The following is a 17,877-nucleotide window of genomic DNA, read 5'->3' on the forward strand; positions in this document are numbered from 1 at the left end:
GTCTGGGTCCAGAGAGGTTGTGTGTGTGTGTGTGTGTGTGTGTGTGTGTGTGTGTGTGTTTACAAGCCCCTCTCCACATTGCTCAGTCTCATAGCAGATAGGAGCACGATGCGCTGCTCTAGTGACACAATTAGTGCTAAACTGCTGCGTTTGGGGTAAAAGCGTCTGTTGCCTCAGTTAGAGTCACCTTGGACTCCTGAGCCGAGTAAATGGAGACGTGTGATGAGAACAGATGTCAGTGGGGCCACTGGGAGAGACTGTGCATGCTGAAGAAAGTTATAATAAGCAAATAAAAACAGTCTCCTGGGACTTTTTCTGTGCATTTGCCTTTTTAAGTGTCTGCGGAATCACAGCGTGCCATATAAAGCAATGTTAGCAGAAATAGAACTCTTGTAAATAAGTCTAAAGAATGGAGGAGGAATATAACAAATATCATTAAATACAAACTTAAAAGAGTTACTAAAAGTGCAAGGGATTTACCAAATGCAGTTCAATGTCATATAATTATAAAAAGCAGAATTCTCCTTTTATCTTTATTTTATCAGCCATGAAAAATGCTTAAAAGAAAAACACGTATCTCCATTGCTGTCCGTTTTTTCTTTACTACATCCTTTGAACACAGCAGTTCAGATTGTGTAAACATTTCATTGTGAATGGGCACACAAATTACTTGGAATAAATATTTTTACATTGACTTCCATTGAAAGCTAAGAAGTTTCTTTCCTTCTTCTATAAAGTTATCTTTTTGGGAGAAACATGTTTTTAGTGGATGATATGTGCATATTACAGTTCTACAATTACAGACCGTAGTACATCTGTCGCTTCACCCCCTGTTCTTCATAACTGCTCTATTGGGGTCCTAACTATTGAAGAACAGGCTGAAAGGGGGCTTTAAAATATGCAGAGCAACAGATGTACAACAGTCTCTACTTGTAGACCTACAAAGTGCAGCTATAGACATGGAGGTGGTCATAATGCTATGGCTGAATTTACACTGTACAATGCAAGGTTCTTTATTTTAGCTAGTTTTTTCCTCAGTTCTCTCTCTCTCTCTCTCTCTCTCTCTCTCTCTCTCTCTCTCTCTCTCTCTCTCTCTCTCTCTCTTCTCTCTCTCTCTCTCATGTTGCTCCATTTTTATCCAACTTCTATCCTTCTGGCCCCAATGCTTTCCCTTTTCACCAAAGTCTCTTCCCTTTCCAATCCAAACTCTTTCTCATTTCATTTCAGAAGCTCTCCATTCCATTCTCCTCCAATCCATTTTTCTGATCCATCCTCTGATCCCCCCTTTCATTGAACCTCTTCCATTTTCATCCAAACCTTCCCCTTTTACAGTCCAAACACTTCCTCATTCCTCACTTTTCCTGTTTCAGCCACGCCTGTTACTCCTCCATTCCAACCACTTTCTCCTTCCATCCCAAACACATCCTGGGCTCTTCCGACCCAAACCCTTACTCTTTCATTTCACATTATTCCCATTTCAGCCCAAACCTTCACAAAGCTGCAGTAAGAAATATTAGAATTATTTTCTTGTAGCATGTTAACAGCCACCAATCAGCTGCAATAAAAAATTATAATAAATACCTGTTTGCTTGGACACGTTTAGTAAATACAGTCCCAATTAAAGATGTGAAATATCTATGCACAGAAGGGTATTTTTCATTTTAACTCTTGTCCCTATTTCAACATTCCAAAAGAAATTAAAGACATCAACATAATTACTGGGACTCATCTAAACATTTAAAACCAATTAAATCTAGTTTTTAAGCAGTCCATCTATAATAATACTGTTACGAATAGTAACATTATTAATTCCACTAATAAATAATAATACTATTATTAGAAGTCTATCTACTGCACTGCATACTTTGCTATCCCCCTTTCGCCCTGTTCTTCAGTGATCAGGACCCCAACTGGACCTGCACATATGAACAGAAATCTGTATTTGCCCTGGACCCCATGGGTCCTTAAGCAGCCTATACTCCGCGAGGTTAAATTTCTAATTTCTTGTTATTTCTTGACTATTTCTTGTTATAAAAATATACCAACTTGATGAATTTGTTTGTGAAAAACAAGAAAATATCAAATGTCAGTGTATGAACAGATTCATTTACATATTTATGTTTGGTCAATCTCACATCTCACCAGTTATCTCTTGTAAATCCTTCCCAACAATTTGTATAGCTCTGCTAATGACTAGCTGATACTCTTACTCGGGTTTAGCAGGGTTAAAATCTCCACAAGGGGGCATTGTTAGCTTTGCATCAGTGACAATTCATGCTCTTTCCATTATTAATGTATTATTCTTAGTTTGTTTGTTGTGAGTTATTTTATTTATCTACTTTGATTTTTTTTATCTTGGCAGCAGTGAGGGCAAACAGCTGAGTGCAGTCGTTGGATCCCCAGGTCCATCCGAATGCAAGGTTTAGTTTAGTTTAGGAAATATCATCACATTTTTAAACCTTCTCCACTATTTATATTTGTCCCGGAGCAAATTTCAGCATAAGCCTTTAGATCACAATGCAAGCATTCGGTGAGATGTGTTCAACTAAAGCATACAAGTGTGGACATATCCTTCACCCTTCAAGGTTGGGGAGGGGCAGTGTGTTTTTTACAGAAGGAGTGGTGTTTAATAAACACTCTGACATTTTAGACGCATCGTCCAGGGCGTGTAAATGCCACTGCAGGATGATGAGAGGCGTAAGGTCACAGCGGGTACACTTCTGGCTAAATGTTAGCGAACACGTGGAGAGAGTGTGTGTGTGTGTCTTACAGCATGACTGACTTCTCACCCCTGTGTCCCTGCTCTTTCAGTGGGATTGTCTTTCCTGGGATCATTGCTTATACAGTAGTGGGCTTTATACACACACACACACACACACACCATATTGCGCAAACACCTGAAGCATCCAATATAGTGCCACATATATAGTTAATATTAATTAAGCAACGTTTTGAGATAGTGAGAGGCATTTCTGGGCTGTTTTGTGTCACTTATGTTCCTTATTTTCCAAATTAGGTAATAATAATTAAGCAACTTTTCTGCTCACTATGTGTCCCATATTGGGCTCCTAATTTTCTGGGAATAGTGATTAAGGGATTCGTAACAGCTAATGTGTTTCCATATGAGTCTCTATCTTTGTACCCTGCAATCCCCATGCCACTCTCATCGAGAACAGCGTTCCCGCTTGGTCATCCTCCAGCTGTCTCCAGTCTTGAGCGGCACACACTTGGCTGATTAAGTGATTTGGAACGATAGAGTACGAAGCGCTTGTGGAGAACTCAGAGAGGGTCAGAGGGTCTGATTACAGAAGGGAGAAAACTCATTTTCTCAGCCACAGAGGGAAGTGTTTAACTAACTAAATGTACTCAATTCAGAAACTCAGAGTGAGATATCATTACTGAGAGAGAGAGAGAGAGCGAGAGAGAGGCTGAAAATGGAGAAAGAAAGTAAAGAAAGACAAGTAATGTCCCCCCTCTCCCCTCCATTTCAGCAGGGTAATGACCCACGCACCCACACTGAAATGCCAGGACTTGGAGAATGAGTTTACGGAGTAAAGTGCCCCTGAGAGAGCCAGTTTCCCTCAGCTTAACGATTGCAGTCTCAGCTTTCTGATTATACCTCTACATGAATGACTGGAGTGAGAAAGTGAAAATAAAATGGCATTACGTGACAGGGTAGGAGATGCTAAGTTTTTCCCAAGGTCTTGTACCACACATATCAGATGCCTCACGTCACATACAAATTGTATACATCCAATTAGGGATGGGTGGTATTAACATTTTTCATACCTTCATATGACATCTCAAAATATTATCACAGTATACGGCATTACCATGGGGAGGAGTGGGTGTGGGGTGTGTACCGTCAGGCTGCGCTGAGCCTTATATCAGTGAGCTCAAATCATACACATTTAGACGATAAAACCTCAAAACTGTGAGGGGTCTTCTGAGAATTTTGTCTGTTCTCAGTGTCATTCCTCTTACTTTTAACCCAAGCTCAGCCCTAAACTCACAACTGTGGTGGGCTACTTGGCTTGTGCCCCCCACCCACCCATTTTCAGAGTGTGACATCACCAGTCAGTGAGCTCACAAAGTCTTCTTATGGCTCTCTTAAATGCACATGAATTAAATTTTTGGCCTTGTCCTTAAAGACACCGAACAGAAATTTGACACAACACTCACGTTGTAAATACCGCACTCGTCTTGATAAACATTCCACATTTTTAAATACCATTATTGCCAACCCTACATACAATACAACTGTGCCTACAGCACTGTACAAAAGCCTTAGGCACCTAAGATTAATATTATTATTCATTCATTCATTATCTGCAATCGCTTATCCAATTCAGGGTCGCGGTGGGTCCAGAGCCTACCTGGAATCATTGGGCGCAAGGCAGGAACACACCCCGAAGGGGGCGCCAGTCCTTCACAGGGCTTAATATTATTATGATTATTATTATTATTATTGTTATTATTATTATTATCATTATTAAGGTCACTGGATTAGGAACACCTGCCTTATATCTACATTCACTGTCCATTCTCTCAACTCCACTGACCATACAGGAGCCTTTTGTGATTCTACATTTTTCAGACTGTAGTCCTTCTGTTGTTCTGTATACTTTCCTATTCACATTTCTGTAATCCACCGGTTGCTCTGCTTATGTTGTGCGCACACTATTTCACCCTGTTCTTCAATGCTCTGGACCCCCACAGAGCAGGCATGTTTTGGGTGGTGGAACTTTCTGAGCGCTGCAGTGACACTGATGTAGTGGCGGTGTGTTAGTGTGTGTTGTGTTGATAGGCATGGATCGGGTACAGCAGTGCTGCTAGAGTTTTAAACCCCCAAAAACATTTTTATCTATAAAAGTGGGGCACAGCAGATGCTTTTTGGGAAACACTGGTAATATACACTAATATAAGTTCTGGTGATATGCCAGCTAAGAAGGTCAGTTTATGTAGCCTACTAAGCTACCTGTATTGATGTAAGCAATTCCATTTTTAATATGAATACTAACAGCACAGATCATAATTAAGAGATGGGCCAGCTCTTTGATACTGGTTGGGTATGTCAGGTCAGTTGGTGTTTGTTATGAGGAACAGAATTTGAGTGAGCAGGCTTTGTGTTAGTGTGTCTGTGTGTTTGTGAGAGTGTGTGTGTTTGTGTGTTTGTGTATGTTCCTGAATGTAGACACAGATTGGAAATAGACTAATGCATGCAATGAGAATAGAGATTGTCTCCCACAAATTATTGTTCTTTTTCCAGAGGGCACAAGGGAAAAGTAATTTTAACAAACAGACTCACCACACCTGGGGCTCTGAACCCCACACAGTTGTGCCCTTGACTTGAGTTGGCAGCTGTGAGCAACTGAGAATGATGTGCTAAATCCATGTGGAAACCTTATTATCAACTGTAAACAACATTCTTCCTTTAATTTCCTAAGCATTAAAAGCATATTTCAAGATTGTAATCAAAAAACACTTTTTTATAAATTGCAGATGTTTCTTCCTCATTTGCTGCTATCCAGTCTGTTTTCATAGTGTGGTCTAGTGTGTTTACAAAGCCTCACTCTCTGTAAATTAGTAGGAAAAAAAAACTGTCTCAGTCCGGTATGCTAGGCTCTCTCTCTGTCTCTCTGCATCAGGAGTTGTTTTAGACAATGAACTCCAAACATTGAAAAGCATTAACTGAAATGAGGATTGCCCTATTCCTGTCCCATAGGTGGGCAATATTGACTGATTTTTGCTGTTTCAGATCACTTATAGTGGAAAAGTCTCTAAACTCAGGAGACGGCTAACTGCATTACTGAAAGTGGTACAAAATTAAACAGTTCAAGTTACAAATTCTGTGGTAATTTAAACAGTGAATAAAATCTTACAGACAAGTTAAACTTCATCCACATACAAAGTTGTTTTTTTCCCCTAAAACACACCATTCCACATTTAAAAAAAGCGCGTAGTTAGAACTGCATTTCCCCACAATTGTAGATGTTCCCTTTAATGCAATACATTATTGTGTAGTTTCGTTTACAACTGCAAATGGTCCTTTATTCCACTGTAACTCACAGAAGAGTGATCTTAATAAGTATCTTTTTAAGCTGTTGGGGTATCACAAGTCATTAAAACAATCTATAGTCCCTACAGGTCTATAGAACTGATATGGAAGACTGGAATATTAATCTTACATTGTATATTCCATCATATGTTGATCTGGTGATGTTGTGGAGATTTCCCGTTAGCCCTTTTTATATGATTGATATCACTTTCACAGTCAGCAAATGAGGCAATTGCAACTGCTGCCCTGAGGAAGGGGCACTGTCATCCTTCAGAATAGAGATATATCATAATAGAGGAATGGTGACCAGTCTGAATATGTTAGTATTGATTTGCAGACACATTTCCCATTAAGAGGTCAATAGGAAACCAAACTATTGCAGGAAAATTACCCTCAGAGCACAGTTGAGCCACTAGACGTCCTTACTTTAGGGGTCAAGCCTTCAGGTTCTTTGATGAACACACATACACACACACCTGTCCCTAGTCATCAAAATAATGAAGGATCACTCCTCTGACCATATGGGTTGTTTTTCCACTGCTTTAACAGTTCTGGTCAGTTTTGAAAAATGTTTACCGATATCTTTCTCAAGAATCTTAATAAAGATGTTACTTGAGTCGCTGTTAGTATTGAGAAAATAGGGGAAAGGAATTGTAATTTCCTATTTCCATTTTTAGGTCACCATGACCTGCTCAGCACTTTAAGGGTGTTCTCACACTTGCCCTGGTTGAATCGTACCATGCCTGAGCATGATTGTCCCCTCTCCCCACCCCACACTGGTCTGGGTTTACACTGCGTTTAATGTTCAGGGTCCAAGCACACTTCTGTCATCAGACTGTGGATTTTATTTTGAATAAAGGCACTGTTGAACAGCAGTGAAGTTCAGGACTGTACTTTGTGGCCATGACTCTGCTTCTCACACGCCTTATAGATTTATCTATTATACAGCACAGGGATGTTCCTTCAATTGTAACTGCACATACAAAAAGATTTTTACAGAGGCACATAGCCCCAGATATTACCAAACATCTCTACAACCCTGCTTCTCAGCAGTAGACACTGTGTATTTGTCTAAGAGGAGACCAGTGTGACTTCTTTGTCACTGTGTCTGTTTCCGCGTGAGTATTGGAGCAGTGACATCACGTTTAGAGTCTCAGAGCAATCACACTAGTCAAACAAACATGACTTCAGGGTTCAAACGTGCACAGGCACCATACAGACTGTGGGTACACCCTAAAACATAGCAACAGAGAGAGCAGTCTGAAAGAATCTGAACCACTTACGGTTCCTTACTCATTTAATCATAACTTTCTTTTATTTATCACCCGTCTGTATACATCAAGTAAAGAGGATCTTACAGTTATTAAAAGATGCATTATAAAGACAAATCCCATGCTGCAAAACACTGGCATTTATGTATCATGATCTTTTCTTCTCATTAAATCATTGACCCACTGATGTGTGTTAATCTTGTGGGGAATTAGCTTTAATTTTATAGAAACAGGACAAGTTAACACTGTTAATTAAAGGTCTGTGACAAATTGATCAAAATATCCCATAGACTAAAAAAGGCCGCATCAATAAGGCACACAGAAGCTTTGTTGTAACTTTCTATGCTTGTTTTCACTTGTTTAAAATTTGTACTTATCCTAGTTATACAGTAATACCTTGACTTACGAGTTTAATTAATTCTGTGACCGAGCTCGAAGCTGAACTTGCTCATATATCAAAATAAATTTCCCTGTTAAAATGAACTGAAATACTATTACTACGCATTCCAGCCCCTCTAAAACCACACCCATTTTTTATTACATTTTTAAACAAGTAAATGTACATTGCATTTACAAATAATGTATATAAACATAATAATACATAATAAAAGAGAAAGTAAAGATAGAAAATTGTTCTATTAAGTCTATTTACCTTGAAGATCAGACAAAATGCAGGCGGAGGTGGAGGAGATTGTGGGAGTTTTTCTTTCCTTACTCTGTTGCTTAACTTAACTTCCCCACTACACACTTAATGCTACAATGCTACAAAAAACAGAGATACAACAGAGACGCACGGCAAGATAACCAAGTAAACTGAACGCTCGCTGGTCCACCTAGTTGTGTGTGGTGTAAGTCCACTCTCTCGCAACTCAGATCTTAGTGACGGCTCGTATCTTGGAAAATTCATAAGTTGATTCACTCGTAAGTCAAGGTTTCACTGTATCATGTCCCTAAGAGTTTGCACAGTACTGTATGCTAGACCCGGTAATGATGAATTTGTGAGAATGCAAGGGAATTGCAGCAGTCACAACAAATGCCCTGAGAATTCCTGTTCATAGTTACACTGAAGCAGGTTAATATCAGGGTGCTTCCACAGCCCAGAAAAGTGGTGGGAAAAAATGTGTTATATCTTTGACAAAGCTGAAAAAGGTGATTTACTCAAGGGCCATCACCAGCGAAGGATGTGCAGCCATTACAGAAAAAAAAAACCTTCGAAAACAGGACTCCAAGAAGGCCATGGAAGAACTGCGCCTGTCAGACAATGATATAGGAAATCGGATACGAAAAGGAAGAAGACAAGTATAAAATGGAATGGTCTAGGATGTAGGGGAAGAGTATAAGGCAGAGAATAAGAATTTAGAATGAGTAGAGAAGAGGATTGGGAGAAAGCGGGAGTGTGTAAGGAAGAAAGAAGTACATGTTGGAATTATTGAGGAAAGGCTAATTATAAAAAAAGCCAAAGGCTTGAGATGATGTAAAAAGGGATTAGTTTGGTAAAGGAAGGGGATGGAATGGTAAAGGATCATGGCTGCTGGGATGAGCTAGTGTTAGAGCCAGTATTTTTGAGCCCATATTCCACATTGCATTTTGTCCGAGGCTGTTATTTCAATAAATGGACAGGCTGCTGAATTATGGGCTCACACAGACAGGCATTAAAACTCAGTGACAGAAACTGTTCAAATCTCCATTTTGGCTTGAGGGCAGCACATTTTCCAAAAAGTTAAACACACAAGACTTTGAGTTGAGTGAGGGAACTGTCACAGAACACGACTAATCCTGCAGATGCCATTTACTACTTTAAAGTACTTTAAAGTGTGGTACAGTGGCGCAGCAGGTAGTGTCACAGTCACACAGCTCCAGGGGCCCTGTAGGTTGTGGGTTTGAGTTCTGCTCTGGGTGACTGTCTGTGAGGAGTTTGGTGTGTTCTCCCTGTGTCCGCATGGGTTTCCTCCGGGGCTTAATTATTGAAGGGGATCTTCTTAATACACTATGGAGAACAAAATTGCTTGAAGATACCAAGATTTTTACCATTCTGTTTTTGACCTGTGTGTAGAGTTTAAATTCAACAGCAATGTTCCAGACCTACATTTGTCCAAGAACTTGGAATGTGTGCGTGCGTGCGTGTGTGTGTGTGTGTGTGTGTGTGTGTGTGTGTGTGTCTGCCTGGACCATAGACTCAGAGATCTGGCTTTCAGCCAGAATCATTTCTCTTTCATTCGCCTCTCTCCAGCTGTCAGTCATGCAGCAAAAAAATAAATAAATAAATAAAAAAAAAAGATTTGTGCTGAGCTGCTGTGCAGAGCTCTGTGCCCTGATGGTGTTTCTTTTAGAGAGTGAGAGATAGAGAGAGAGAGAGAGAGATAGAGAGAGAGAGAGAGAGAGATAGAGAGAGAGATTGTGAAAGAGAAAGAAACTGCTGCAATCTGTCTTGCTCTAGTGAAACAGAACAGTCTGGAATGTCTAACAGAGTGGACAGTGAGTGGACACAGGGTTTAAAAACTCCAGCAGCACTGCTGTGTCTCATCCAACACAACACCACCACATCAGTGTCACAGCAGCTCTGAGAATGATCAACCACCCAAATCATATGAATAAGACTGATAGAATTATTATAATAATTGTCAAAATCCATACTATAAATATGTAAATGCAGAACGGATTTTCTACATTGCAAATATGAGGTTTAGGGCTTATCCAACTTAACCAACAAATTATATCATGGAAGCCCTTGTGAATAATTTGTGTAAAGTAGGAACTTTATTTTATTCCAGTTATTGAGAATCTTAGAGTTGACCAAGGGCATCATTAATTATTCATTATCATATATTATGCAGTGGAAATGATTGGAAAAATTGCCAGGTCTATGAAATTCATCCTGTTGTGATTAAGCAAAACAGAACCACACTTGATACAGGAAATAAAAATAACCCTAAAAAATGACATGGTATGTGTACAGTCATTCTGAACACCATGCTGTTTGAATTAGAATCGTTCTTATATCTCTAACATACTGTGTATCCGACACATGCAGCAGACTGAGAGAACTTTCCCACTGTTCGTGGTTGATTGAAAAGAGAGTTCATCAAATACAATGCCTCTATCTAACCTTCCCTAAACAGACTTTGGAGAATATTACAATTCTTATAAGTACGCAGAATTCGTTCAGACCAAACCAAATGAACGTAGACCTGTCTGTTTACTACATCAGCCTCAGAGACACATGGAGGGAGAAGGCTTTCAGATAAAGAGTCTGGATGAAGCCTGAGGGAGAACCAGATTTGTATTTGTATATTTTCAAAAACTGGCTTACACCTTGGTTCCTACAAAGTCTTTACTTTTTCTTTTACGAGCCTCCGATTAGGAAAAAGGTCGTTATGGTTAGAGGGCTGAGAGCGAGGAGTGTTTTGACGAGGCCATCTGCCAAAATGAGTCTCTGGTTTGTGCGTCAGAGCACTTGGCTTTAAGGCCATCCTGTCAAGAAGACAAAACTACTGCTTCAGAAACACATGACATCTCTATATCCAACACAGAGTGACCTCTGCGAGACTCGTTCTGTCTACCTACTTCAAAAGGGCAATATCTAGTCCTTCAGAAACAGACCTACATGTTTGACTGACGACAGTAGTGGAGGTTGTCTACATTGAGTTGCCAGATTATTACATGCTGTGCAACATAAGATGTTGTTTCTAGCCTCAGTTACTGGCCATCTGAGCACTAAAATGACCCCGATATTTGGCACAGAACTTGAGGACTCCAGCATCTTTCAAATGATTTTGATCATGTTTTGTTCATGTACAATCAGGAATCAAAACTGGACTGCAGAATGAGCAGTAGAGAAGATATTGTTCTGTTCATATGAGGCCAGGCTTTTTTAGCATCACACCAGTGTAAAGGTCAGAATTTGGTGCAAGCAGCTGGAAGATAGTGTAAGGAATATTTTCTTTATACATTAGGACTCCTGAAAAGCAGTAGTGGCTTGAAAATGTGGCGTATTTAAATGTTTTCAGGTTGTTTTTTTAATGTTTGATTTGAAAATGCTGATCAAGTCGATTTTCAGAAACTATTTTCCAAAGTTTCCAGATGTGTGTGGACAAGGTCTGAGTAAAACATCTGTGGGCTGGTAATTCATCCTAGTTATTCAGCACTGTAAGCAGCTCCTGGTCTCTTGGACCATGCTCACATTTCATTATTTAACTTATTGTAGTTTTCTCTTTTCACAAAAACTCATTTCATTGGCCCAAGACATGCTGTAAACGCAAGGAGTTTTCATGCAGACATCTCATTATCTACCTCCCATCTGTCCTCCCTCGCAGTTCAATATCTTTAGGACTAGTTGCAGTGAAAATTGTGATCCAACATTTCATTCAACATCAACAACTGACTTAAGGTTTTTGTGTCTGTATCAAGTGCTCTCTGACTTGTCCCAACACCTAGATTAAAGCCTCCTTGGAAATGTAAAACCTGCAGCGAAGCGGGGACAAAAAGCTCTGAAGAAATGCCAGATGAGTGGGTGTCCATAATATGTCCATATAGTGTTAGGGTTAGGGTGTCTACACACTAGACAACGCGGTAGATGCATAGGCATGCAGTTCTTGTCCATCTAGAAGGTGTGTACATGGCTGGAGCAGGGGCAGAGTGCGTAGCTCAAAATCCAGTGGGAAAGTTTACAACTGAAAAGGAATATGGACCATTAAATACCAGACAAAACCTGAATACCAGACATTTTTACATTCTGCCAATCTGCCATCGTACTGGGAAAAAGAACACTGCCATGATTCGCCTTTCCTCCATTCTGATTTTTCATCTGTCATTGGTCTGTGCCGCCCACCCTCATTTCTATTGGTTGAGGTGGCTCCACTTCAGAGTCCGTTGCAGCAAATGTTGAACTTTTTTGACATGTTCGGGCACGTTCATGTTCCATCAGAGCTGACGCAGAGTCCTAACTGAAATACATTTGAGGAATGCCTTTCTGATGCTCCATCAGCCTCTAGTGTGTAGGCACCCTTAGATTTATGGTTAAACATGATAAATTTACCAGAAACATCTCTAAAACCGAAGGTCGGAGGGGTGGCACTAGGTGAGAATGGGAAAATGGGCTGCGATGATGTGACCTTACATTGTTCCATGTATGACAGAGTTGAGAATGTTCCCACCACTCAGCTTCACTGACGAGGCACCACTGATGAGTAGCAAAAATGTCTTCAGGATTGAAGCACAAGCCCAGTTGCCTTGATTTACAGCTGGTGGACGATGTGTTTGTGTGTGTTTAATGTTTTTCACCACATGACTGAATAGACCTCAGAGACTGAGGAAATGTGAAGCCTTGTCTGGCCTTGGGAGGCTCTCATAGTGAGTCAGGATTATGAATGAGGGAATGAAAGAAACAGGGTCAACTCTTCCGGTGAAAGAAGAGCACGAAATGAATGGAGACGATGACGTGTTCAGCCCCCGTGGCTTACCTGCTGCTTTCTGGCGTTTGGTGATTGGATGTGATGGACTTGACCAGGCGTGAAACTTCATCAGGCAGAGAGAGAGAGAGAGAGAGAGAGAGAGAGAGAGAGAGAGAGAGAGAGAGAGAGAGAGAGAGAGAGAGATCACTGTGAGAAGTATTAGGTGTCTCTTTTTCCACTGTCTTTGCATGCACATATTTAGGACCAGACAGCACAAGTCAATACTGATGTCCCTCACATTTTTTACACTGGAACATTTCCTCTGGTATGACACTGATATTCCTGAGTTCTGTTGTGATCAATGGCTGTTGCAGTAAGGTGCGAGGTGTCTGGGTTCCACTTTAAAATAAAATTACACTTATAAAGTTTTATAAATGGTTTAAAAGCCTATTAAATTTGTGGATATTAATTAGGGTGTAGGGTGGCACTGTGCTGCACCAGGTAGTGTTGCAGTCACACAGCTCCTGGAGGTTGTGGGTTGTGGGTTCAAGTCCCGCTCCAGGTGACTGTCTGTTAGGAGTTTGGTATGTTCTCCCCGTGTCAATGTGGGTTTCCTCCGGGTGCTCCGGTTTCCTCCCATGGTCTAAAAACACGCTGGTAGGTGGATTGGCAAGTTGAAAAATTGTCCGTAGGTGTGAGTGTGTGTCGCCCTGTGAAGGACTGGAGCCCCCTCCAGGGTGTGCTCCTACCTTGCACCCAGTGATTCCGGGTAGTCTCCAGACCAACTGCAACCCTGCAAGATCTGAGGTTTAACAATATAGATGGATGTAGGTTTACTATTTGGCAAACAACAGGTCACCGTTGCCCTTTCTATGTATCAATGTATTAACAACATAATTAATAACAGATTTTAAACCATTTATAAACTTTTATAAGTGTAGTCTTTTTCTTAAGTAGTAATGGTGTCTGTCCTACCCATTTTACTTTGGTTCTGTTTCTTTGTCTTTTACTCCTCCATCTTGTTTTTCTTGTGCTTCCATGTTTGATTCTGTCTCCATGTGCTTCTTTGTTTGTTTGCTTTCCCCATGTGCTTCTCACTTTGTTAACCACACCCTCATCATGTGTCTTAATCTTTAATCATCCTAATTGTGTTCCTCCCTACTTTCCTAGTTCCTAGTTATGCACTTATGAAAATGTGCATAAAAAGACTGAATGGATAAGGTAAAAAAAAGAGCAAAAACACCCAAATATCACAAAAAAATGTAATGCTCAGACAAGGTGTAAAATGTAAAATATATCTAAAGATCAAATATGTGAAAGGGGGATGGAAAAGTATTTTTGTAAAAACAATAATTTTTTTATCTTGTTCGTCTGTAAAAATTATTCAGATTTTTTTTTTGAACTGGATAAGCGGTTACAGATAATGAATGAATGAATGAATGTTTACACTTGAGGGTACCACCACAGAGACAAATTTTCTGACAGTGTAGAGTTCCTTGGCCTTAGCTTTCCCTGTTGATGTCTTTTCTTAAACGTCTCTTCTCATTTAACACATTCTGTCTCATAGTGTTTCATTTCCCATCTCTCATCTTTCAGTAAGAGTATTGGTTCTCTCTCGGGTTATTAATCTGGTCTCTGTTTCCCTTCTGTCTCTCTCCGTCTTCTTTGGTTTTCTTTGTCTCTATTTAGTTTGAGTTTATCGATTTTTTCTGATCTCTGCTTCTTAGTTCTCTTAGTGTTTTGTTCAGTGTTTTCAGCTTTGATTTACATCCTTGTCACTTCCCTGGAGTGTATATTATTCTGTGTTTTCTTGTCCTCTCTTTTTGTGCATTAAAGTTTTCTTCCTTATTCTGGGTAAATAAAAAAAAAATCTGTACATACTTCCGATTCCTCGTGCCTCGTTCCTGCAATGTTTAATGACACAAGGAGATTTTGTCATCCCTGTGGATTCACTGACACTGAGGAACAATAAGTAAAGTAAAAGCTGTTTAACAAAACCCAATAAGACCAAGAAGAATTATGGAAACTCAACACAGCATGCTACAAAATTTAAAGATAGTTAAGATGTCCAGATTGTGTCTGGCTTTACTTTACTTGGTCAGATTCAAAACCATGTCTGGAGGTCACCCTTCTGATGGACATTAATTGATTTTTTATTATGCTCTCAAGGAAGCGCTACTGTCTCTCTGAATGATGCTCTATTAGGGTATTGTACATATTTATGGAAAACACCTTTAGAAAAACATCTATTTTGAAAGTCAGCATACAAATAAAACAAAAGTGAATTGAAATGTCTCATTTCCTCTCTCTTTCTCTCTCTATTTCTCTAGAAAAGGCACCCTCCTGGCAAACAACAGCTTGGCTGTGATTGCTGCACTCTTATTGGCTCTGGGAGAGAAGGCTGGGTCCTTTGAGATGCTCATCATTGGCCGCTTCATCATCGGCATGGATTCAGGTGAGTCTGGACTGGCCACGATGGATGTTTTTTTGTTTTCCAGTGGTTCAGTTGGTTGTCATATTTTTTACTAGACTGAATTAACAATGGAGATGGTGTCATGTATTTAACCGCTAAATATACAGTGCACTCAGACCAGTTGTTGAAGTATCCTCACCCAGATGTTTCCATCTTAATATTTAAATAAATTGATTCATTGATATATATCCTGTAAACTATCATTACCTTTAATCTGCAGTGATGCCTCAGCAATCTGAGCCTGGAAGTCCTGGAGGATACCAGTGCAATCTTTTGTTTTGCAATTTTTTAATTTTAATTTAATTTAAGCAGGCACAATTTCTTATTCACAATAGCAGCCTGGCAAGTAGCAAGGGCAATGTGAGCAAAAAGGGGATAAAAGAGGGGATATCTGTAAAGAGAAAAAGAACAGGTCAAGTATAAAACTCAGGAGTAAAACAGGAGTAAAATAGTATAAAAACAGGAGTAAAATATTATAAAATATTAACAGGAGTAAAATATTATAAACAAATTTTACATATTTAATGAGCAGATACATGTACTCTCTGGGTGGGTAGAATGGCCCCACTTCCCCCACCCCAGCATCACTCGTTGCCATGCTCGGTAGCACAGGGTGGAACTAATGTACTTTATACAATATATTTTGTAAAGAGCATGAGTAAATGACTGAAAAAGGCATGCAGCACAGTGCAGAAATGGGAAATCATTGACTGATACAAATGGACTGGTTAACTAATTTAACCTTTTGTTCCCAAGCTTGTGTATTTTGATCGTACCTGTCAGTTTTGCTACAGTCGTGTCATTACTGTAAAACCATTTTCCTGCAGCTTACAGCAGCATCTGCTCCAGTATTTCTCCAGTATTTAAGAAGCACATATTTTTAGGGTTTAACTGAAGATACGGCGACTAAAACTAGGTTCTAAAGCTTGTTCAGATGCTGAGTAGAGAATATGTTGTGATCGGATTGTAAATTTAAAGTTGAGTATGATGGACAGAAATGTCAGTGTGTTGGATTAGCCATCAAACAGTTCATAATCTGCAATAGCATGCAGGTTGCACCATGTTAGCTACTGTACCGAGAGTGGATGAAGTTCCATCATCTTGCTGGGGATCAGACTCATGTTCAGCTCAGTGGAGACTGTGGGTGAAGAAGAGGTCAGCGAATACCCAATGAAAGCTTTATATGCTTTAAAAAAAAAAGGTCAGAGAAGTCAAAGCCGGTCCGTGAAAAAGTGTCTGAATGTTTGGTTCAGAATAAGATGGAAGTTTGGGGAGAAGTTGAGTTCGTTCTGGGTGGGTAGGATGTCGATCCTTGTCTCCACATCACAAGCACAATGATCTGGAGACTTAACATTCTCGTCTATGTTTGTTGAGTTCTTCAGTGGTGCCCTGTAACCAGCAGCTGCAATATTTTCCTTCACGTCTCAGGTTGGTGGCATTATGTGTAATTAAGGGAGTTGTAGCTGAAGGGGGATTGCTGATGACGGAATTGGGGTGAAAGTTGGGCAGGCTGAACGAATGGATGAATAGATGTATGGAAGGATGGATGGATGGATGAACAAACATATAAAGTTTTAAGAACCCCAGAAGAGAATACCATATGAATAAAACAAATGTAAAATTTGCTAGAACTCTTAAGTATACACTATATATTTAACAATATATTGCAATTTTAGCAACAGTAGGTAGTTTTTTACCTTAAAATGTATAGCTTCAAAATCATTGTGATACCTCGCTGAGCTGTAAAATTGAGAATAGAAGCTCTGCTGTTGCTATTTTGGGCTCAGCACTGCAGAAACTGCACTATGGAACATTTGGAGGAGGGTAGGAAACCAACACCCACACCTCCTCTCTCCCCCATGATTTCTGGACAGTGCTGTAAAAGTAAATGTCACTCTTAAACTGTTAAGGAAACCCTAGCGCAAAAATGCCAAAGGTTACCCAGTGTCCCTTTAACATGTATTTCTGTATGAGGGCCTGTATGAGGAAATATACAGATATACAGAAACTGTACTTTGTCATGTGCAGAAGTGTGTATTTGTGGAGGATGTAGAGGATATATTTCAGCTTGTTTAATCAGCAGTATTTGATATTTGCTTGTAACTGTAGGAACAACATTAAATTCCTTCCCTCTTTTCCCTATTGCTCAGGTATTTCTCTCAGTGCTTTGCCAATGTATCTGGGGGAGATTTCTCCACGAGAGTGGCGTGGATCCATCGGTCAGTTTAATGCTGTCTTTATTTGCCTGGGAGTATTCGTTGGACAGTTGCTTGGGCTGCCAGAGATTTTCGGACATGTGAGTGTGTTCTTCTTCACTTTGAAGAAATCCCTACAAATGATACACGCTGTTATTTTTAAATGCTAAATAAGTAAGCAGTCTGTAGAAAACTACATCTGTGCATTCTAATTACTACTTATTTGCCAAATGAAACATTTGAAAGGGAAAATTAAACAAGGAATGTGACCAGTGTAGGCAGGAACACACCCTGGAGGGGGCGCCAGTCCTTCACAGGGCAACACACACTCACACACTCACAGACACTTTTGAGTCACCAATCAACCTACCAACATGTGTTTTTGAACCGTGGGAGAAAACCGGAGCACCCGAAGGTAACCCACACGGACACGGGGAGGACACACCAAACTCCTCACAGACAGTCACCCGGAGCGGGACTCAAACCCACA

General features: G+C 40.0%; 1 protein-coding gene across 1 annotated transcript in view; it reads left to right on the forward strand.

Moving 5' to 3' along the window:
• slc2a9l2 (solute carrier family 2 member 9, like 2) overlaps positions 1-17,877 on the forward strand; it is a 164,698-nt gene that overhangs the window by 26,886 nt on the left and 119,935 nt on the right. Inside the window, exons 7-8 of the mRNA XM_066641986.1 lie at positions 15,050-15,174; positions 17,343-17,488. Of these exons, the coding sequence (XP_066498083.1) occupies positions 15,050-15,174; positions 17,343-17,488 (271 nt within the window). The remainder of the gene's footprint in view (positions 1-15,049; positions 15,175-17,342; positions 17,489-17,877) is intronic.

This window comes from Hoplias malabaricus, chromosome 13 (assembly GCF_029633855.1).
Source record: "Hoplias malabaricus isolate fHopMal1 chromosome 13, fHopMal1.hap1, whole genome shotgun sequence".
Classification (NCBI taxonomy): Eukaryota; Metazoa; Chordata; class Actinopteri; order Characiformes; family Erythrinidae; genus Hoplias; species Hoplias malabaricus.